Genomic DNA, 23533 nt, shown 5'->3' on the forward strand with positions numbered 1-23533 from the left:
TCCGAAGTAGCAATATCGATTTTAGCGCTACTCCTCTCGTCGGGGAGGAGTACAGAAATCGATTTAAAGAGTCCTTTATATCGATATAAAGGGCGTTGTAGTGTGGACGGGTACAGCGTTAAATCGATTTAACTCTCTTTAAATCGATTTAAACGCGTAGTGTAGACCAGGCCTGAGAGAGACAAGCTTTAATGCTTACACAGAGCTCTTCTTTAGGTCCTGAGACTTTTCTCTCTCACCCGCAGAAGTTGGTCCAATGAAAGATATTACGTAAACCACAATGTCTAATAGGCAAAATAATGCAATCATTTGGTTTTATTCCCCTGTACGTTCAGCTGAATTGAACTTCCTATCAGTGTCTCTGCAGAATCCAAAGTATTGATGAAATTCATCATTACCTTTAAAGTCCTTAGTTCTTGAATTAATAAAAGCCTACTGAAAATATAATGTAAATATTTTTCTACCAGAACTGTATAAAACTATCTACAATACTTTTTCTCCTCATTCAGTCTTTCTAGGGTACAGGGTATTGTTCAGTTTATGTATAATATTAGGTCGTCTTATTAACCAGATGTGACAAAAATCAGTGATGCACATACTAGTACGTAGAATTAGGAGCCCATCGTTATTGAAGTTGACACCTATTGTTGCCATTGGATTGCCGCTGTTTCATTTAGTTATTTAACTTTACATTTCTTTAACTTTGAAGACAGTTCTTTTCCCCCAAGCTTTTGAGATGGGAGTGCTGGGCTAAGGGGAGGAATGGGGGTATTGTGATTTGAGATCAGTGGCTAGAGTAGTAGGGAAGTCTTTTCCTTTGCAGATTTGCAAAGTTGTCTTTTTTCTGAGTGTGGATAAATTGGCTGGTAGTTTTAAAATATCAGTCACCTTGAGCCTTTCAGGAGGTGGTTTGTTTTCTAGAAATCTATATGAATCTATGTATTATATGTAATCTGCGTATTGCATTGTATCTTGAAATGTGAAAGTATTTTGATTCTGGGAAATTGCTACAAGTACTTTTTTTTCCTTGTTCCAAAATATAAGCTGGCTCAGCCTATCAATTTCTGTTTGTTCTTCTTCCTTTTCCTAGCTAACTAAATTTTCTTTAACTTGATGGGCACCTGACCAGAACAATTGAAAGGTAGAAAAAGAAACCATTCTCTGCAAAGCTATTTACAGCATTGCCAACCCCAAACACTTAAAAATCATTAGTCAAGCCCTCCAAAATCTTTTTTTAAAAAAGGATTTTTAATTTTTTTTTAACGATCTGGCTTTTGAACATTTAGGGTATGCTCAGGTCATGTTTTCCAGTTTTCTCCACAACCATGAGGTTAGAAACTTTAATTCAAAAAGTAAGCTGAAATTCTCATGTTCACATCTTTCTGGGAGTTGGGGCTTAAAGAGAAACATCACATTTATTGAGACTGACCCTAAAATTGTGAGACTGGACAGCACTGCACTTAGGATAAAAATGCTTAGAATTTAGTTAGTGTGGTATGGTTTCTCCTTTTGTATGCAGAAAGTGTCCTGTGGAGAGTTATGACTCCAAAAACCATTGCTTTGTTGTAGAAAATTGTCCTCATGGAAGTAAAGAAGGTGAAGGGCAAGAGTGTACACCTGACCTTATCTATGGACAGGTCTGCACTAGAAGTGCTACATCGGTGCAACTGCAGCGCATCTGTTGAAGATGCTCTCTGCTGCCAAGAGAGTGCTCTCCCATTGGTATAATTACTCCACCTGTGCGACAGGCAGAAGCTAGGTTGATGAGAAAGAGTTTCCTGATGATATAGTGCCGGTGTGGACAGTGCTTAGGTCACTGTAACTTGCGTGGCCCAGAGGGATGTCTTTTTCATAGCTCTGAGCGACGTACATTAGATCAACTTAAGAGGTAATGTAGACTGCTACTGAAATTCCTCAATAGCAGGCACAGGGATGCAGATTCACCTCAAGTGAAGTATCTACATGGACAAGCATCTTGAAGAACCTCAGTTACTGCACAGTGTGTGAGTAACTTTCTCTTACTTTGCTTCTAGAATGTTGATATCATATGGAGTACAGTACTATTTTAATGGCCAGAATGTGGAAGGGTTAATTAAAAAAAAATTCAGACTTGTAGATGGCTCAGAGGATTGGCAATGAGATATAGGACCTATATAGTTGATGGTAATTTTTTCATTGACTTCAACAGACTTTGGATCAAGCCTATAAAGTGTTACACATCTAGGACACCAATTCACATTGGACCCATAGGTTTGTTGTGACCTGAAGCCATTACTATCTAATGGCAGTTTGGTGACCCAAGTGAAATGATTTGGCGGTCTCTTATCCTTTCACATCTGGCAACTATAGGCACTGTTTTTGGCAATGTTAGCTCAGGATTTGAATATCCATGGTAAACTTAAGTATCTTATCCCAGAGGAAGTCTCTGTAGAACTTGGTAGAGGGGCATTGCCTTGCTAATGCGGGGAAGTTTGTGCAGCTGCTGCCTATTGCTGCACTATGCATTCTCTTGATCAGCAGAGTAAACCTAGCACATTCACTAATAATATCAAGTGCAAGGCACACACCTTTCACCTTCTTTTCACTATGTAGCAAAAACAAATAGCATATCATATGTAATAAAAACAACAGCTCCATATACATGCATAATTTCTCCCTTGGGAGGCAGGAGGAAAAAGAAGTGCATATGGCACATGCTAACTGTATTGTTTAATGCACTTCTGGAAATTGTTCAGATACCGTGGCTTTTGGAGTAGTATGAGAACCTAGGCATCTTTTTCTAGCCCACAGTTCAGTTTGAAAAGAGGAAGCAAAGGAATCAGGTGACCTGGACTTTGAAAGTTCAGCTTTGGAGATAACAGTGTTTAAAAAAAACTTTTTTTGTTTATTGGCGTGGAAGTAGAGTTGAGAACCAGATATTAAAATAGGAATCTTGTTCACCACAGCTGATCGCTTAATTTCTAATTTTGAAATCTTTTTATTACGCCTGTCAAACGATTAAAAAAATTAATTGCAATTAATGGCGTGATTAAAAAAATCAGTTGTTTGTGCGATGTTAAACAATAATAGAATACCATTTATTTAAATATTTTTGGCTGTTTTCTACATTTTCAAGTATATTGATTTCAACTATAACACAGAATACAAAGTGTACAGTGCTCTCTTCATATTTATTTTTTTATTACAAATATTTGCACTGTAAAAAACCAAAAGAAATAGTATTTTTCAGTTCACCTAATACAGGTACTGTAGTGCAATCTGTTTATCATGAAAGTTGAACTTACAAATTAGAATTAAAATAAAACAAGGTAAAACTTTCATGTCTACAAGTCCACCCAGTCCTACTTCAGCTAATCGCTCAGACAAACAAGTTTGGTTACAATTTACAGCAAATAATGCTGCCAGCTTCTTGTTTACAATGTCACCTGAAAGTGAGAACAGGCATTCATATAGCACCGTTATAGCTGGTGTAGCAAGAAATTTACATGCCAGATGCACTAAAGATTCATATGTCCCTTTGTGCTTCAACCACCACTCCAGAGGACATGCGTCCATGCTGATGATGAGTTCTACTCAATAACAGTCCAAAGCAGTGCAGACCGACACGTGTTCATTTTCATCATCTGAGTCAGATGCCACCAGCAGAAGGTTGATTTTCTTTTTTGGTGGTTCGGGTTCTGTAGTTTCCACACTGGAGTGTTGGTCTCTTAAGACTTCTGAAAGCGTGCTCCGCACCTCATTCCTCTGAGATTTTGGATGGCACTTCAGTTTCTTAAACCTTGGGTCAAGTGCCATAGCTATTTTTAAAAATCTCACATTGGCACCTTCTTTGCATTTTGTCAACAGGGTCGCCCAGAGGATTCAGGGGGCCTGGGGTCTTTGGTGGTGCGGGGCGCCTGCCGCTGAATTGCTGCCGAAGACCCAGCACTTCGGCAGCGGGTCCCGGGACGGAAGGACTTCCTGCCACGAATTGCCGCCGAAGACTCGGAGCAGAAGAAGCTCCTGGGGGCCCAGGCCTCGTGAGAGTTTTCCGGGGCCCCTGGAGCGAGTGCAGGACCCCGCTCCAGGGGCCCCGAAAACTCTAGTGGGGGCCCCTGTGGGGCCCGGGGCCTGAGCAAATTGCTGCACTTACCCACCCTCTGGGCAGCCCTGTTGTCAAATCTGCTGTGAAAGTGTTCTTAAAACGAACATGTGCTGGGTCATCATCCAAGACTGCTATCATATGAAATGTATGGCACAGAACAAGAGACATACAATTCTCCCCAAAGGAGTTCAGTCACAAATTTAATTAACACATTATTTTTTTAATGAGTGTCATCAGCATGGAAGCATGTTCTCTGAAATGGTGGCCAAAGCACGAAGGGGCATATGAATGTTTAGCATATCTGGCATGTAAATACCTTGCAACACTAGCTACAAAATCGCCATGTGAATGCCTGTTCTCACTTTCAGATGACATTGTAAATAAGAAGCAGAAAGCAGTATCTCCCATAAATGTAAACAAACTTGTTTGTCTTAGCGATTGGCTGAACAAAATATAGGACTGAGTGGACTTGTAGGCTCTAAAGTTTTAAATTGTTTTGTTTTTGAGTGCAGTAATGTAACAAAAAAACCCTACATCTGTAAGTTACACTTTCACAATAGAGATTGCACTACGGTACTTGTATGATGTGAATTGAAAAATGCTATTTCTTTTGTTTACCATTTTTATAGTGCAAATATTTGTAATAAAAAAGTGAGCACTGTACACTTAGTATTCTATGTTGTAATAGAAATCAATATATTTGAAAATGTAGAAAAAATATCCAAAAATATTTACTGAATTTCAATTAGTATTCTATTGTTTAATAGTGCGATTAATCGTGTTTTATTTTTTTAATCACCATTAATTTTTTTGAGTTAATCGCATGAGTTAATGGCAATTAATCGACAGCCCTACTTTTTATATAAAAGCTTGGGGCTGCCCTAATGTAAGCAATCAAATTATATAATTGTGCTTTGTTTGGTCTGTGTTTTCTGCCCGTTTTGCACCTAGATGTGGTACTTGGTCTGTAAATAAAATACAGTGTTCATGCTGTTTGTATTATAGCAAGTAGCATACATGCTTATCTCTTCCCGAATGACCAGCCTTTTGAGACTATTAGACAATCCTCCAGTATTTTACCAAAAGTTGAGAAAGGGAAGGGTTTCACAAGCTATTTGATTATCTCCACCCCCAGCCTTTGCAATCTAGTATCAATGGGACAAAAATTTGTTTGTAATAAATTGTTTTAGAATTGTCAGATGTGACAGCCTCTTTAAATATTAGAAACAAATTGTTCTGTATATGTCACAACTTTTTTCCAATAATGGTCTACAAAGGATGTTAACCTGCAGATACTGAATATGTATGGCATCCAAATTGATGCAATTCAGAAATTCTAGCTAGAGCTGTAATGGTCAATCATGAAAAGATATATTTCTTCGTATAAAATAATGTGTTGAAAAGGCCAGATACCTAAATCATGGCCCTAGTGTAGCAACAAGAAACTTTTAAAAACAGCCCCTTCCTAATTTGCCAATTCTGAACAATGCAGTTATGTGAACTTTTGATGTTTTTTTAGTAGTCACTTGCCATCTATACAATTTGTCAATTGTTGTATTCTTTGTCATATCTTAATTTTAAACCCCTATTGCAATAAAAATAGTATATTAACATACCAACAAAGTGTGTTTAAAGAATGGTGTAATGTATTAATTATAGACAAATTCTGAGTTACGCTTGAAATGACTTCATCGTAATCTTAATTTACATAGCCATAGCACTATATGCACCACACACACACTGATCTCTTAAATGTGACCTGAAAGGGATTTTTAAAACTCTGTTTGTGTCCATTCTGTTCCTTTGTATTTTCCTGTGTGCCCCCTCCCTGCTTTTCTCCCCCACTTTGTAGCTTCTGCCTGTTATACTGTCTGGAGTGGCTCATGACTGTGAGTGCCAGCCTCAGGGCAGACTGTCAAATTGTCTTTTCTTAGGGCCATGATAATACCGTCTTTATTCTTAGAGATGGTTTACCTCTACATTCCTCCTTCAGCAAGAGGTCCTGTATTTCCTTACCAGCTTTCTGCAAGTCCATGATGTCCAGCTTTGGCTCATGGTCTTGGAATCTTTAGCCTACACCCTGGAGGCCTTTTCGTCTGACCTTGTCCACAGGTATTTGTCTCCCATTAAGTAAGCTTGTTTTGCAAGCTCGTTGACTCAGTTAGTAAACTTTGAAATCTCTGCCTGATCTTTTCTGTATACCTTTACTTTGCAGAGATATGTATTACCTTCCCTGGAGGTGGCAAGATTCTAGGCATGCAAGAGATATTTTGCATAGCCTTCCCATCTGAGGGCGTCATGGATTGTTGGATCCACACTGGCATCCATTCTGTCAATGCTCTTACCACCCAGTCTGACTCTGGACACACAAAAAGGTTACTCTTTGAATCTGCGGCATTCAAGACAGCCAACATTTCAATGACTTTTGCTACATGGGCCGAGTAAGGTAAAACAGTACCTTGCACGATGGTCTGTGAACTAATCTGAAGGGCAACATATCCGGCATGTGGGTTGCCATCTTTGTAGAAACAACTTCCATCTACTACCCAGACATCAAAAATTTTTCTCTTTGGCCTCTTGGTATCCAGTGCCCATCTTGAAGGGTGATTTGACTTGTTTGGTGTCCAAGGGCAGTGGGCATTCATGCTCCTCCCCTTGTATTAGAAGAGCATAAGATGCAACAGATAGTTGAGATGTTTTATTAACCTTCACATTCCGGTTGACCAGGCTCACGTTGGAGACCCTCCCTTCGTTAATGCGTCCTCAGAGAACATACTTGATGGGAGTATATATTATCTTGAGGAGTACTGGGGACATACCGATCATGTATTCCCAGTGGCCAAGGGCCCACGTGAGGGCTAACACCCCCTTTTCACATGCAAAATATTGTTGTTCCACATTGCTCAGTACCTTTGAGCCATACGTGACAGGCTTTGGACCATTACCAGTATCCTGAAGTAGGACAGCACCTAGGCCCTTATCTGTTGTGGCCAACTGCAGCTGATATGGAACGTCTGGTCTAGGGTATTCAAGTGCAGGAGCCTTCATGAGGGCTTGCTTTAATTTGACAAAAGCCTCCTTCTGCTTCTTTTTTTTCATGTCTACTCTTGTCCTTTTTTAACAGCTGATATAAAGGATGTGCTATCTCTGTATACCCTTCCATGAATTCCCATGAGAATTGTGTTAATCCTAAGAAGGAACATGAAGCAGATATATCCTGGAGTGCTGGAAGCTTGCTTTTAAGTTCAGTCTTGTGACTGTCTGGTTTTCTTCCATCCTCTCCCAGCTCAATGCCCAGATATGTTACTATCTGGCGCACTAGCTGAGCCTTAACTGGGTTACAAATCCTGTATTCTTGATTTTTTTCCAGTACCATGTTGAGCACTTTCAAATTTTCCTCCTTAGTGAGGGTTGCAACAAGTCTGTGTAGCTGAATACCTCGTCCCTCTCACCCATAGAGTCCCACATTTTAGATACGAATTGATAGCAAATGGAGGGTGCATTATGGAATCCTTGGGGGACACAGCAAAATGTGTATTACTGGTTCTTGAGAGTGAACGCAAATTTATGCCCAGCCGACCTGTGCAGCAGGATCAAGAAGGCATTTGATAAGTCAAGTACTGAGAACCACCTGGCTCCTGATGTTATCGTGGCCATAGCCTTGTTAAATTTCACCACTACTGGAGTCAGACGGGGTGTGACCTTATTCAATTCCCGGTAGTCTACGGTGAGTTGCCAAGTTCTTTGATCGGCCTTTAAGGCTGGCCATATAGGTGAGTTACAGATGCTTTCTGTTTTGACTAACACACCTTGGTCCACCAATGCCTGGATGATTTCCATCAAACCTTCTGCTGCTTCCAGATAATGATACTGACGCTATGGCTTGGGGTCTGAACCATCCACGATTACTTCAGCATTAATCCTCCTGCACCGCAGCTTATTGTTGGCAAAAGCCTTTAGGTGTTTGGTAGCCACTGCCTTTACTTCAGGCTCCCAATCTGGGATAGCTAGTTTTTCTGGCACTTTAAGTGCTGCTACGCAATGAGATGTAGGTGTAGTCTGATGTCCACTACCTTCTAGATCCTGTATCAACCATCTATTTGGCAGAGTCACAATTAACTTCATTTAGGATAACACATCCATTCCCAGGATGCTGTTGCCATCCAATTGCTGGACTCCAAATGTTGCCATGATAGTAAATTGGTTAATGTTGCAGTCAATTGGGTTTAGAAATAGGACGTCACTCTCCTTTCTGTTGAAGCCTTCAAGGATTTTTCCATCCTTTATAGGTAGCTTACTTGCTCTAGGTTCAGCCTGTAAGCAAATGGTTGAGATTGAGATGGTGGCATGAGTATCTATGAGCATCTGTTGTTTAAAGTGCCCAAAGTCTGCAGATGTTCTTGGTCTTCCTCATTGATTGTTCTCAGTTGATACCACCATCAGGGAAGGAGGGGGAACTTGGCTCCATCATAATAAATTGGGTGCATTTTCTGATTGCTGCACCTTAGCACTGACGGATGCTCCTTCACCATCTTCATGTCTAGCAAGCCTTTTTAATAGCTCCTCAGTAGATAGACTATTGATTGCATCCTTGGCTTCGTACGTTAGCAGCCTTTTCCAGATCATATTTCTGAACATCTTTTGTTCAGCACCAACTTCCTGGAGATTCACTCCTTTCTCCATTCCCCGTTGATGAAAGGTATTTGGCTTATTCATCATCTTCTGGTAGCCATTGTGATTGAAGTTACTATTGCTACAGAGCTTTCTTTCTTTGCTGAATTGCTTGCCTTTGTTTTCAGTCACTTCTGCCACCTTCTTTCTCGGCCATTGTGGTGGGAAAGCTTCTCGTTGTATGTCATATGCTTCTCTTCAGGGTATCTCAGTGAGATAGCATTATGGTCTGTCACTCCCGTAGTCATCTTGTGGGCAACAATCCTTGTAGTAACGTCTCCCTGAACTCAGGATCGTCACACAAAGTGGCCCCAGCAGGTTGTACAGCGGCTTCTTTTCGTTAAGATATTTTTCAGGTCGCTCTGACATCCGGGGATGCTCTGAATAAAGTTTTTCAAATAAATTACAATGTGGAAAATAAAATTTAACAATTCCTTCATACATTTGCATGAAACACTATCCACGTCTGCCACTTGGCTCTTTCCTGGCAGAGCCCCGTACTCATCCCCCTGCATGCACTCCCTGAGAAGTGCTGCAATATCCTCTCTGCTAATTCTGGGCAAGGAGCTAACCTTAGGTAGCCAGTCAAGAGTGGTTCAAGGGGCCCAAAACCCCCAAGGTTTTGTTCTGGGGTATAGGATTTTATTTCATGTCTCATTTCTCGTGGTCTAGACAAGCCATAATTAACTACAGTAGTTGTAACTGAAGTCATCGGGAACCCTTTCCCTTCCTTGCTTCCTTCATTTTTTTTTTTCCTGTTAATAAGGGTGTTGAAGGCTGGTGCGGTGTTGTTGCTACTTCTTCCTCAGAGTCTTCCGACTCAGAGTCAGTATCCCTCTCACATCCCCTTACTGGATTAAGATGCATGGCTGATAGAAGCCCTTGAGTCTGCTTTAATTTTTCTTGCAGCATTTCCAGCTTGTGATTATACAGCATGGTTAGCCCGCTGACTTTAATTAGTTTGCAGTTCTTGTACAAGCTCCCTAATGGCTGTTTGGGATTCTTCATTTTTGGTGGTAAGTACATAGCACTCCATCTCCTTTTTAGACAGGAGGGTGCTCATTTATTGCAGTTGCATCTCTGCCTTACTGAGTTGGATGACATAACTAAGGTTCTTCTTCGAGTGCTTGCTCATATCCATTCCAGTTAGGTGTGCGCGCGCTGCGTGCACGTTCGTCGGAGAAACTTTTACCCTAGCAACACTCGGTGGGCCGGCAGGTCGCCCCCTGGATTGGCTGGCCTACGTATGACCGCCTGATATATACCCCTGCCGGCCCGACCGCTCCTCAGTTCCTTCTTACCGCCCGTGTTGGTCGTTGGAACAGTGGAGCGCAGCTTAGCTGATCTCCACCTCCCTAGCGATTCGCTCGTGCTTAGCTTCTTAGTGTACATAGTTTTTTCTCTAGTTCTTTATTAATTACTGTTAGTATAGTTGTAGTTAGTGTATATAGTTTAAGAGGATCGGGGGTTCACCCCTTCTCCTCCCCCGGCACGGGGCCCGCCCGGTTCACCGGGCTTCAAGCCCTGTGCGACCTGCCGTCAGCCGATGCCCACAGGAGACCCGCACGACTCCTGTTTAAAAGTGCCTCGGCGAGGGCCATCTGTCGGACAAGTGCCGTATTTGTAAGGCGTTCAAGCCCCGGACCAGAAAAGAGCGGGACTCTCGCCTAAAACAACTTTTGATGGAGGCAGCTCTAACTCCTCCATCCTCGGCACCGTCTCCTGGCACCGGGAACAAGTGCTTCGTCTGTTCCTGCACCGGCGAAGACGCCTCGCACCTCCTGTCACCGGCCCAGTCCTCCAGCCGGCGCCGCTCACTCTCCCCGAGGAGCAAGAAACTCAAGGCTCCTGCGGTACCTTTCAGTCACACCGCAGTTTAGAGCGCAGCTCCAGGTCGGATCGCCCGGCACCGCAACTGCCGCGGCACCGGCCTGCTCCTGCACCGTCGATTCCGGCCTCTCAGGAGCCGTCGAGTCCGGTGCCGACCAGCTCCCCGGCCCATGCTGTGGTAGAGCTCGTCATACCGTCCACGCCGGAGACCTTCTCCACTGCGCGGGACCTCATCGCTCTTACAGAGCCTGAGCTGCCTCAACCCCGCACCGCCGATGCGGGTCATTCAGTCGCTGGGCAAACCTGCCATGGTGCGACCATCGTCGTACCGGGCACCAAGGAGCTCTGCCGATCTCGTTCGGGATCCCGTGAACGTTCCCGGCTCCGCACCGATCGCGATCCCGGCACTGCTCACGGATCCCGACACCGCTCGCAGTCCCGGCACCATTCTCCATCCGGTGCCGGTCGTACTCGCGGCACTGGACCACGAGGTCCCGGTCCCCGTACCGTCAGCACCGCTCCAGATCCTGGCACCGCCGAGCCTCTCGCAGCCGATCCAGGCATGTCGATGTTCGGCACGGTCGACCTCCCGGCACGCGCTGGTCGTAGGTCCTGGTCCGCTCTCCATACGCCACGCTCTCGTACCCGTTCGCCGGCACCGCGCAGGGACAGCTGCTATGGACACAAGATATGGTCCAGTCTGCTTCAGCTCCCCCGTGCCATCCCGTCACACGTCCGCTTCCCCGTACGCGGACAGTGCATCCTATGGGGGATCAGACACTCAGGCCCATCAGGACCAGGGGCCACCGCAGTGGTCCTTTTTGGACACCCTGGGCCTACCACCAAGCCCAGGGGTGAACCATCGGGCCACCACGCTCGGGTCATTCTGAACACCGGGCACTTGAGGCCACACTCAGTAGACCTCCCCCTGCTGATACGGAGGCAGGTGGCTATACAGGCTCCAGAACAACACGATGTTCCGGAGGCGGAGGTCCACCAGGATGAAGCTTCGGTCCAGGACCCGCTCGTCCCAGGGTTGTCGTCATCATCTTCCCCGGATGAGGCGGTAGCGGGCACATCCTCGTCGGGGCCTCCCCTATCGATCTGCGGGCGCACCAGGATCTTTTGCGGCGCGTAGCCCAAAATATCAGCCTTCCCCGTGGAGGAAGTCCCTGAGGTGGAGGACCCAGTGGTCAGCATCCTCTCAGCGGAAACGCCTACCAGGTGGCCCTCCCGCCTTCATCAGATCCATCCAGCCAGAGCCGACACCATCTGGCAATCTCCGGTGTCCATTCCACCGACAGCCAAGGGGGTGGAAAGAAAATACATGGTGCCTTCGAAGGGTTACGAATACCTGTATGTGCACCCGCCCCTTGCTCGTTGGTGGTATTGGTCTCAGTTGGTCAACGAGCGAGAGCGCCATGGCCAACAACCCCGCGCCAAAGTCCAGGGAGGCCAAACGCATGGACTTGTTGGGCTGAAAGATTTACTCTGCTGGAGGGCTTCAGCTCCGCGTGGCGAACCAGCAAGCCCTCTTAAGCCGATACTCCTTCAACACCTGAGAGGAGGTCGGCAAATTCACGGAGCTGATCCCACAGGACTCCCATCAGGAGTTCACGGCCCTCCTCGAGGAGGGAAAAAGGGTTGCGAGAACCTCACTGCAAGCCTCGTTGGACTCGGCAGATTCGGCGGCTAGAACGGTCGCCTCTGGCATAGCCATGAGGCGCATATCCTGGTTACAGGTATCCGGCCTACCACCTGAGTTGCAGCACACCATACAGGACTTGCCATTTGATGGGCAAGGTCTTTTCTCGCAAAAGACAGATCCCAGACAGCAGAGTCTGAAGGATAACCGGGTTATCATGCGTTCACTTGGCATGCATACCCCTCAAACTCAGAGACGGTTGTTCCGCTTTCATCCCCAGCGCCCCTCCCTTCCCCCCCATCCGCGACAGGACTTTGGCCGCAGATGAGGTCGTACCAACCACAGATGGCAATCGGGTCCTCCACCGGGCAACAATGCTGGTCCCGCCAAATCATCGGGACCCAAGTCAACTTTCTGAAGGTGCGCCCGAGAGCAGCGTACCAATTCCCTCTCCGGATCCGCTCCAATTTTCCAACCGTCTTTCCTCGTTCCTCCCGGCGTGGTCCCAGCTAACTACGGATCGTTGGGTCCTGCGTACGGTGGAACTTGGATACCGTCTCCAATTCTCTTCTCCGCCTCCCTCCCGCCCTCCCTCCTCCCCGTCCCTCTTCAGGGACCCCTCTCACGAGCAACTCCTCCTGCAGGAGGTCCACAAGCTTCTATCGATTGGAGCCATAGAGGAGGTACTGGAGGAGCTAAAGGGCAAGGGGTTCTATTCCCGTTATTTCCTGATCCCCAAGGCAAAAGGGGGCCTACGGCCCATCCTAGACCTACGGGAGCTGAACAGGTTCATCAAGAAGTTCAAGTTCCACATGGTGTGCCTGGGGACCATCATTCCCTCCCTGGATCCCGGCGATTGGTGCGCCGCTTTCGACATGAGGGATGCATATTTTCATATTGCAATTTACCCTCCGCACAGGAGGTATCTGTGCTTCGTGGTGAATCGAGTTCATTACCAGTTCACCGTCCTCCCCTTTGGACTTTCGTCGGCCCCTTGGGTCTTCACAAAATGTATGGCGGTTGTCGCCGCTTCCCTCCGCCGTCGTCGATACACGTGTTCCCTTACCTCGACGACTGGCTTATCAGGGGAACCTCAAAGGTTCAAGTCACCAGCCATGTCGACACCATAAGAGAGCTATTCGTAAGTCTGGGCCTGATCGTCAATCTGGACAAGTCCACACTGGTGCCCACGCAAAGAATAGAATTCATCGGGGCAGTGCTGGACTCCAACCTTGCGACAGCCAGCTTGCCCCGCACTGGTTCAGGCCATAGTCTCCCTGGTCCAGAGCCTGCAGAGGTTTCAACTACCTCCGCCCGTACTTGCCTGGCTCTTCTGGACACATGGCCGCATGTGTCCTCGTTGCAAAGTACGCCAGACTGCGAATGCGCCCGCTACAAGCCTGGCTCGCTTCGGTCTACCGACCGAACAGGGACGCCTTAGACATGATTCTAACGATCCCACCGGGAGTCCTCAGCTCCCTCGACTGGTGGAAAGAGTCACCGCTGGTGTGTGCGGGCCTGCCCTTCCATCCTCCCCAGCCCTCCGTGCCCTAACAACGTACGCATCTGCGCTGGGCTGGGCGCACACCTGGGCCCCGGCGCACCCAAGGCCTTTGGTCACCCCGAGAGCTGACTCTTCATATCAATGTCCGAGAGCTCAGGGCAGTACGCCTGGCGGCCAGGCGTTCCTCAGCCACCTACAGGCCGTTGTGTTGCAGTATTCACGGACGGATAACACGACGGCCATGTATTATATCAACAAGCAGGGCGGCACAAAGTCATCTCCCCTATGTCAGGAAGCGATCCCACTTGTGGGACTTCTGTGTAGCCCACTCCATAGACCTGGTAGCCTCCTTTCTCCCGGGGTCCGGAACACGCTCGCAGATCACCTGAGCAGGTCCTTCCTCACACACGAATGGTCCATCCGACCGGACGTCCTCCATTCAATCTTCCGGAGGTGGGGCTTTCCCCAGATCGACCTGTTTGTGTCCAAAATAAACAGGAAATGCCAGTGTTCTGTTCCCTACAAGGTCGCTCTCCCCCGGGCTCCCTGTCGGACGCCTTCACGATCCCTGGTCAGGTCGCCTTTGCTATGCCTTCCTCCGTTTCCCCTCGTCCACTGAGTCTTGCTCAAGTCCGCAGGGACAAAGCCCGCCTCATCTGATCGCTCGCCGGCTTGGCCGAGACAGCACTGGTACCCCAGGCTGCTCGACCTGTCCCTGTTGGACCCGATCCCTCTGCCGCTGTGGCCGGACTTGATCACGCAAGACTTCGGCAGGCTTCACACCCGGACCTGCAGTCCCTCCACCTGACAGCATGGTTCCTAGCTGGTTAAACCACTTGGAGCTGAGCTGTCCACTGCAGTGCAACAGGTGTTGCTTGGTAGCAGGAAGCCCTCACGCGGTCGACGTACCTCGCGAAATGGAAGCGCTTCTGCTACTGGTGTGCCCAGCATGGTCACTCACCATGCTCTGTATCAATCCCCACCATCCTATACTGAGTTTGAAACTGCCCCTTCGTGTGGCGTCTTCGACGAAATGTACTAGTTATTGCGCGATGTCTCTAGTAACTCAGCGCATGTATACTATCCTCCTTCCTGCGTCGGTCTCTTGAGCTCCGGTTGCACTGTGTTCCGCCGATTTATCTCTCGTGTACAGACGAAACTAGTCTCTGTTAATCAGTTTGCAGGGGTAATTGCATCAGAAAGGTTCAAGTCCACCATAGGCCAGTCGTTGACGCTGACATATCCAATGATAGAGATTGATCACTTTCGCATTGACATGTGCATGGAGGACGCTGATCGTCAATTCTGTGACAGCTCCCACTTGAATGCCCACGCAAAGGATAGTCAATGTCCTCGAGTACTAATTTGCTGGAGTCTGTCTCTCTGTAAGATTGGACTCTGCATCGTTGCTCGTTCTACTAGCTAGCTTGCCCCCCGCATTCCATTTGGTTTCTGACAATCTCATGTCCATCTCTCCCTTATTCAGGCTGCAAGATCGGTTCTGACAACTCTACCATCCCTAGCTCAGCCAGAAATTGGACTGGCCCTTTCTGGGACATATGGAACCGCATGATGTCGCTACTACACCTCACTAGCAATTAGTACTCGCTGCGCAGACTTAAGCGAATGCGGCCGCTACTAAGCCTGTGCTTGTTCGTGCTATGTAACATGTTCAAATAAAACCCGTCCGAATCAGTCTTCGAACAAGGAGACCGGACCTCTTAGACATGATTCTAATACGATCCATCATATTCGGTGGATTCCTCAGCTCCGCATAATCGCGTCTCCTCTCTGGATCGAGAGCTTGAAGATTTAACGTCTGGTGTTTGTGCGGGTCCTGCCCTTCTCACCCCGTCCAGTACTCCCTCGCCTGTAAACGACTGTCTTTATGGCGTGTTCGCCTAAAACTATAGGAAGGCATTAGTCTGATAATTCCTTCTCTCCGACAGTTACTTACCTTTGTAACTGTTGTTCTTCGAGATGTGTTGCTCATATCCATTCCACACCCGCCCTCCTTCCCCACTGTCGGAGTAGCCGGCAAGAAGGAACTGAGGAGCGGTCGGCCAGCAGGGGTATATATCAGGCGCCATAGTGGCGGCCCAATCAATTGGACCGGCATGTGCTGTGAAGCCTTTTCATACTCCCACAGGGCTGCTGAGCTACACAGTCAGCTTCTCTCTCTCAAGCAGGGTCCACCAGCTATCAGAGCCGATGCCCGCCCTGCAAGTCAGGCCCACCATACAAGTTGGCACCTAATCGGGCTTACCGCTTACCGGATAACCTCCAGGATGAACTCGAGATCCACTGGTCCACACACGAACAGTCTCCTGGTTCATCAATCCGGCCAAGCCAACAGTGCCGAGCCGTTTGTTCTGGCCTGCCCCGCGTTAACTGGTGTATACTCAGTTAGAACAAAGCCACACAGGGCTAGCAGGGCTGAGCTGCTTCTTCAAGCCTGGTTAGAACTTACATGACCCCAGCCGGGTACCTCACAGCAAGCACCGACAGTACACCAACTGCCTTCACATGTATTTTTTCTGAGCCAGGTCAGATTCCTCTCCTGGAATCACACCAGTGAAGTGTTGGTGGCCACCACAATGTCCAATGACTCAGTGCAGCTGCTGACTGACTCAGCATCCTGCAGTCAGCTACCAACCTACATGGTCAGTGGACTGCTATTAACACACCAAGTAGTTCATAAGGCAAGGGAAAATAAAACAAATCAATGCAAAATATCTACACCGAATCACCACGAGAGCCAGCCTGTGGTTAAATCACCAGATGGGAGTCCTGCCGCAGTCACCAGAAATATGTTAACCCGGAAAGGGTATTCAACAGGGAGCTACTGAATTTAGCCACCAGCCCTCACCCTACAGACTCGTACTACGTCTTGTATCTGTCACCAGAGGTGATATTCACAGGATATAGCAAACAGGATATAGAATACAAACAAAGTCAAATTTATTAAACAGGACTCTCAACTAAATAGCAATTCACATAAAAAGTACTCAGTCGTTAATTCAACAAATTGGTCTTAAGCCAGGGACCCCAAAAAAACATTAGGTAGGTATACAACTAGTTCAGGTAAGTCAGTACCTCACCAGATCATAGGCTATTATGGACAAGGAACATACACATGGATCCAGGGGCACAGTAGGATCACCAACAACATCAGGAACCGGAGACACATGACCACACGATACAAGAATTCAGGAGCGGACACACTCAGGAGCGGAAACAGGAATGACAGGCAAATCTCTTCTTCTGTTGACACATAGGCTAGGACACCCTGAACACTGGACTGCCACCAACCTGGACAGCCCCTGGCACTGAGTGCACAGACCTTTTATGCCCTCTTGTTACTGGGCAGATTACGTAGGTCACATGACATCTTTCCCGGCCTAACTGAAAAGGGCGCCAACTGGCCTAACAAGAAGGAATACAAAAATGGTGGATGAACCACAATATAAGCAAAATATCGATTTGAAAAATTCTCTCTACATTGGGGTGAGAGAATTTTTAATTAACCCATCTTTTCTCCATCTTTCCAAACTGTTGCTTAGTCACTGAAATTAAATGTGTGTAAAACTGTCTAAGAATTTCTCCACGTTTCAGCCTCTTGGTTCCTGTGATGTCATCGGTTCACTAGTTCTTTTGCCCTGTGGTGTTTTCCAAGATAGACAGGACCTGAATCTTTAATATAAAATCCAGAAGGGAAACTCCTTATAAAAAGAAATAAAAAAAATCTTCATGATTTCCTTGTGTCATTGTCACCATGCCTCAGTGGGTCACAGCTGAGGATGCCAAATTCAGGATGAATTGTGAGAAATAGGGCAGACTCATCCCAAGCTGGTAGTTAATATTATTATTAAATATACCAAGCCAGAACCAAAAGTAAACTTCTGTCTCACCACACTGGTTAACAAGTAGTCCAAACTGCAGTCTCCTTAGGCATCCCAGTCCTTGTTTCACCACCCAGACACTAAACTTAATGATGAATGGTTACTAAAAACTAATTTCATCAAAGTGTTCATCTGATCTCAAAAGATCAGCAACATAACCAGGTCAGTATATAACTCAGATCTTACCCAATAAACACATTGTCAGTTCGTTAGTATCTAATATCTAAAGGTTTATTTATAAGAGAAAAGAATGAGAGAGTTAAAATGGTTAAGGAAATCAAATCCATACCACTCATTGAAATGTTCTTGTATCAGGTTTGAAGCCGTGATGCAATAAACTACTGACTTGTAAAGTCTCTGGTAACTTCCAAACAATAGGAAGGTCCTCAGTCCATTGATTGGAATGCTCCTTTTAGTGTAAGTCCAGAGATCAGAGCAGGAAGGAGGCAAAATGGAGATGCTTCCAGGGTCCTTTATACTGTCATCCATCTGGAGGGACTGCTTTCAGTCTTAGTTTGTAGAAAATTACAGGTACAAGATGGAGTCCAGGGTCATGTGGGCAAGTCACATGCCCTTGCATGCTTTGATAACTCATAGGAACATTACTCATTTTCTGGCTAGTGCATCCGCAGAAATGCTCACCAGGCAGGGACAAGATTCTTCTATGACCCACTGTGAGAGCTAAGTATTCTTTGGTAGGCCATCAGTTTGAATCACTCATTCACAAGGTGCTGACCAGACTGAATGTAAATTACCTGGTGGATATCACCACAGGAATACAGCACATATGTAGGATGCCAGTACATAGTCAATATCTATAACTTCAGGTACAAAAATGATACATACATATAAACAGGATACTCATACTTAGCAAATCGTAACTTTTCCATTGATACCTTACATGATATACTTTGTTCAAGATTTGTTGCAATTGTCAAATAGATAATATTAATTATATAAATGGTCATGTTCCAGTCATACAGCATCACAGTCATGAGGAAGCTTAAAGCCATTTTTTATCTCTTTCAAGTCAAACACAACAGAGTGAGAATGACAGAATAACAAATTAGCGATATAGCATTAACTTTGAATTTCCTTCCTCTTTGTGGTGGGTGAAAGCAATTAACCGGTTACATGAAACTCAGTTTACAGCATAACACTGATAATATATCCTATTCCAAAGAAGGTATATAGTGCCTGCCCTGTGAAATCTGTACTGATGTATTATCACTTTAATATTTAAACCTCTATTTGTCTACACCACACAGATTGCAGTGGCACAGCCATGCTGCTTAAGCCTTGCCACTGTAAGGCACGCAGCGTAGCTACTCTTTGTCACCAGGCGAGAGCTCTCTTGACCACAAAATAAAACTATCCCCAAGAAGGGGCAGTAGATTCGTCAGTGGGCGAGCACCTCCTGCCGACAGAGCACTGTCCGTGCCAGCGCTTTTCGTTGTTGAAACTTTTTTCGTTCAGTAGGCCCTTGGGCAATGAAAGTGCAATGTAAACATAGCCTTCGTTTATTGTGAAGGATACATGCTATTGTAATAACACAATTGGCTGGAGAATTAAGTATGCAAAACCAAAACTCGGTAAATCTGGGTATGTAGGAAATCGTAGTCTTCAATAAGAAGTCAATCAGTGCCTAATTAAATTTTCACTTTTCCAATTTTAATTTTTCCTTTTATCAAACACTCATTTCCCTAGTCAGAATGATGAATGTAACTCTGTGCAGCTGATAATTACTGTGACTCTCTATCAAACTTTTGTGAATATGCTTAAATAACAGCCAAGTTTCTGTTTAAACCACACAGTGCTGCACATATCCATTTACACCAGGTGCCTAACTTCTATTAATCCAGAGACTAAGAGCCAAGCATCCTATTTTGAACTTGTGATCTTTGGGTGTTAGTACAACCACTGATACTAGGCTGTAGTTGGCTAAGGCTCTGGTTTTTTTTATATCCACGCAAAATTGTAGTGGTTTGAGTTATATCCTCTTTTTATAGTATTTCTGAAGCATAAACAAGAACAGATTTAAATAAAAGCAAGATTTTGAGAGAAATGAATGTCAACCACCAAAAACATTTGGACCACAGAAAAGAATGTAACTGGAAGGAACATTTTTTCCACAATACGGTACTCAAAGCCAACAAAAAGAGAGAGAAATGTTAAATAATCAGATCCCAAAGGTGCTATATTTAATTTTAGAAGGGACAAATAATGCCTTAAAAGATCGTGAAACAATGCAGATTAATAAAATATTTAAATCTTGTGTTTTTGGGAGATAATAGGCATAATAGTGATAGGCAACCTATAATTTACCATGATGTGCTTTACTAGTTAAATATCTTGTAAAGCTGTCCTTGTGAGGAACAGCAGCAGTTACTCAGCCTAAAAATAATACCAGGATCATGTATAGTGCATCCCAGGAGGTTATTGGTGTTTTTGTAGACAGCAGACAGGAGAAAAAGGCATTTTGTCCTTTTTACCCCAAGTAATCCCACTGGAAAATTAAGCATGTGCTATGAATTGATATCAGCTCATGCCAGGTTACCTCCCTAAAGAGCGCTGCTGCAAACACTGCTGCTACATTTCTTGGACAGCAGTTTGATGGTCTGTGTGCAAGATGGGTAGTTAATGCTGTATGCTACCGTGGAACACTGCGCTACTGTCTGCCCCTGGGAGACTGTTAGAGAGGTGTACCACTGGGAGCAGCAGTTACTTTAACACTGTTAGAGAATCTTGGATAAATGTTGCATACCTAAAAACTTAAAAATGTAGCTTATGCGCGGATGTGTTGGTGTACTAAAGATCTGGCTACTCCATAACTAACAATGCAGTTTCTTCTGGTTTGCTGTAAATCTCTGCTGGAAGCAGGATAAAAAATGTATTAAGCAATATATTAGCAAGAAGTATTTAGAGAAACCATGAACTCTTTTTAATGGACCACCCTTTCCAGTTTCTGTTCTTTTAAGGAAGTTTTTCCTATTCATGACTCATTTCACTCTTTGGCTAACATCAAGGGTAATGGAATAACGATTAAACACAGGAATGTATTTTTTTTTTTGTTTCAGGATTTGTCCTTCTTCAAAAATCTTTATGAATTTTCTGTAGTCTTAAGTAAATATATATGGCTATAAAAGCTTGACACTGTGACAAGGTAAAAGTACATTGTTAATATCTGCTTCCTAGTAATTTTAAAAAATGTTCCCTTTGATTCTTTAAGTTTAGGTTTTGCTGGATACTCCAGACTCCCTATCCAGTTAAAATGACATGCTGCAGGCAGCCAATTACACAGAACTGTTAAGTGAAATTAATGAGATCACCCTTAGATTACACTTTGTGTTTTATTTTCATTTTATAGGTCTGTATGAGCTGCTGGCTGCATTGCCAGCCCAGCTGCAGCCACATGTAGACAGCCAGGAAGACCTGACCTTCCTCTGGGATATGTTTGGTGAAAAAAGCCTTCATTCACTAGTAAAGGTAAACCACATTTAAGTCAGATTCTCTTTGAGAAGAGCATATGGAAAAATGTTTTGAGTGCCATCTAGAAACCAGTGATCGAACTGCTGCTCAGCGAAAACAAAACAGCCCTGTTTCAACTAACTCTGCTTCTGTCAGGGGTGGAAGTTGTTAAAGAAGATTCTACCAAAAATACATCGATGATTTCATTTAATAGTGATGTTCTGGCAATATACACTAATGCAGCAAACATATGTTGTTTGCCCTTGTTTAGAAAGAGAGAATACTAAATAGTAGCAGGAAATCTGAGATGTCTTTATGGTCAACATTCAAGACCTGGAGTTTAGCTTAAATAAATAAATGTTCACAGCAAAATTAGAAGGAATATGTTTTCTGAGGTCAAGTGTGGCAACAGTTCAGTAGCCACATTAATTTAAAATAATTTCCTTTAACAAAGTAAACTGAAATTCTAGCAAGCTCTTCTGTTTGTTGGTTTGCCTCCACTGGAAATTGTGTTTTGCATATCAATATATTGAACTAAAGCATGACTATAAAGTAAGTTTGGAAGAATACTGCAGTAAAGTGTCCTGCTATGAAAATGATCAACAACCAGAAATCAAAGCGTGGCATGGAAGTATGCAAAACAATCTAAATAATGCTCAGACAGCTTAAAGCAGTAAAATAAGACGAATCAGCTGGTTAGAAATGTACCGTGCCTATAGTATGGTATGTCTTAAACCTCTAATATAGGGATAACTCAAATGGAAAGAAAATTCTGAAGTCTCAGCTGAATCGGTAGAAGGTGTAGCAATCTACGCCACAAGTGCTCATAATTCAGCAAAATTTGTAACAGTTGTCAATCTGTAGTACCACTCAGTGTATTGTCCCTCTGATAGTATTTTAAGCAAAACTGAGGAAATCTCTATGGGTAGCATTGTTCTTAAATCCTTCATAGTAACAATGAATTGCTGTTTATTTTATAGCAGTCCTCAAAGGTGTGACCTGATATGTTTTGTATTTGGCTTATTGATGGGGAAGCAGTTACCACAGACACAAATTTGCCTATCCTGAGTTCATGGAAGTGGTGCTTAGCTGCTGTAACCTGAAAGGGTAGAGGGAGGGAATGAAACTTGATAAAAGTAGGATGACCTCCAAAAGTAGTACAAGTTTAAGTCGGACAAATCGTTACTATGAAAAATCACTACTGGATCGTAATTGAACATAAGCAGTAAAAGTAACTTCTGTCATCCCATTATACAAATGGTTCAAAAATCATGAGTCAGGCCCCAACAACCGAGTCTGGCTTAAAAATCATTATTGTATTAAAAACAAATTTTAAGGCTTCTTTTGTTTTTTGAGGCCATGAGGTATGCTTGAAGTCACGCTTTCAAGCATCACTCTACAACCATGTGAGATGTAAACTTTTTTTTTTGAAAGCCAAGATTCCTACATAATCACAGGTCTCTAGGTGCTAGGCTTTTTTGTGGAAAAAAACAAATATAACAGCTGCTAATGCTAGATATGAAAAGGAGACTGCAGTGTTTTCAAATTAATTTGTTGATTTTACAGTGTAATTTCTGAGTGTTACAGTACAAGCCAAGGAAAAAGGTATCTTGACTTCAAGTTATAAGTTTATAAGTACTGAGGATAACTTGTTTTGGGGAGACAGGCAAATGGTCTTCTAGTGATGGTGGTTATTTGGAAATCAAGGCTTAAAAGAATTACTTTTTACTCAAAAATGAACAGAACCTTTTTGTCAATATTTGATCAGAATTCTTTTCAGATTATCAAAGGACTCTTTACATATCTTAGTCTTCTCTGGTAAGAGATCAACAACAGCAACAATCTAGAAGGAACAGTATTCAATTATCATTCTCAGTTGCCCTGGTGGTTGTTCCCAGTCTGGTTCTGCAATAATGTGTTAATAACTGAACTAATCTAGAGATGAAATTCTGGGTTAATGAGTTCTCTCTTAAGGTACGTGTATGCAGCAATTAAACAATCATGGCTGGCCTGGGTCAGCTGACTCAGGCTCATGGGCACGGGCTGTGGGGCTGTAAAATTGCTGTGTAGATATTCACACTCCGGCTGGAGCCTAAGCTCTAGGACCCTGTGGGGGGGGAAGGTCCCAGACCTTGGGCTCCAGCCCAAGCCTGAATGTCTACGCAGCAATATTTAGCCTTGTGAACCCGAGTCTGCTGACCTGGGCCAGCTGTGGCTGTGCCACAAATCTTTTATTCCAGTGGAGATATACCCTTAGACTCCGATCCTTCCAAAAATTAGGCATATATGTAACTTCATACATGTGAGTAGTCACACTGAAGTATAGAGGTTCTACTGTATGCTCAGCCTCTCCAAGATAAACTCAAGGTAGATTTCATTCTTGATCCCTCAAATCACACACTTCCTCTTATATATTAATTCCACGTGGA

The 23533-nt window shown here is 44.6% G+C and overlaps 1 protein-coding gene across 6 annotated transcripts in view; it reads left to right on the forward strand.

Annotated features, from left to right (window-relative positions):
• The window catches only part of MPP7 (MAGUK p55 scaffold protein 7), a 354373-nt gene that overhangs the window by 133776 nt on the left and 197064 nt on the right, over positions 1–23533 (forward strand). For all 6 annotated transcript variants that reach the window (XM_075062267.1, XM_075062269.1, XM_075062266.1 and 3 more), the window contains one exon: positions 21004–21122. In XM_075062267.1, coding sequence (XP_074918368.1) covers positions 21004–21122 — 119 coding nt within the window. The remainder of the gene's footprint in view (positions 1–21003; positions 21123–23533) is intronic.

Source organism: Chelonoidis abingdonii, chromosome 2, assembly GCF_003597395.2.
Source record: "Chelonoidis abingdonii isolate Lonesome George chromosome 2, CheloAbing_2.0, whole genome shotgun sequence".
Taxonomy (NCBI): domain Eukaryota; kingdom Metazoa; phylum Chordata; order Testudines; family Testudinidae; genus Chelonoidis; species Chelonoidis abingdonii.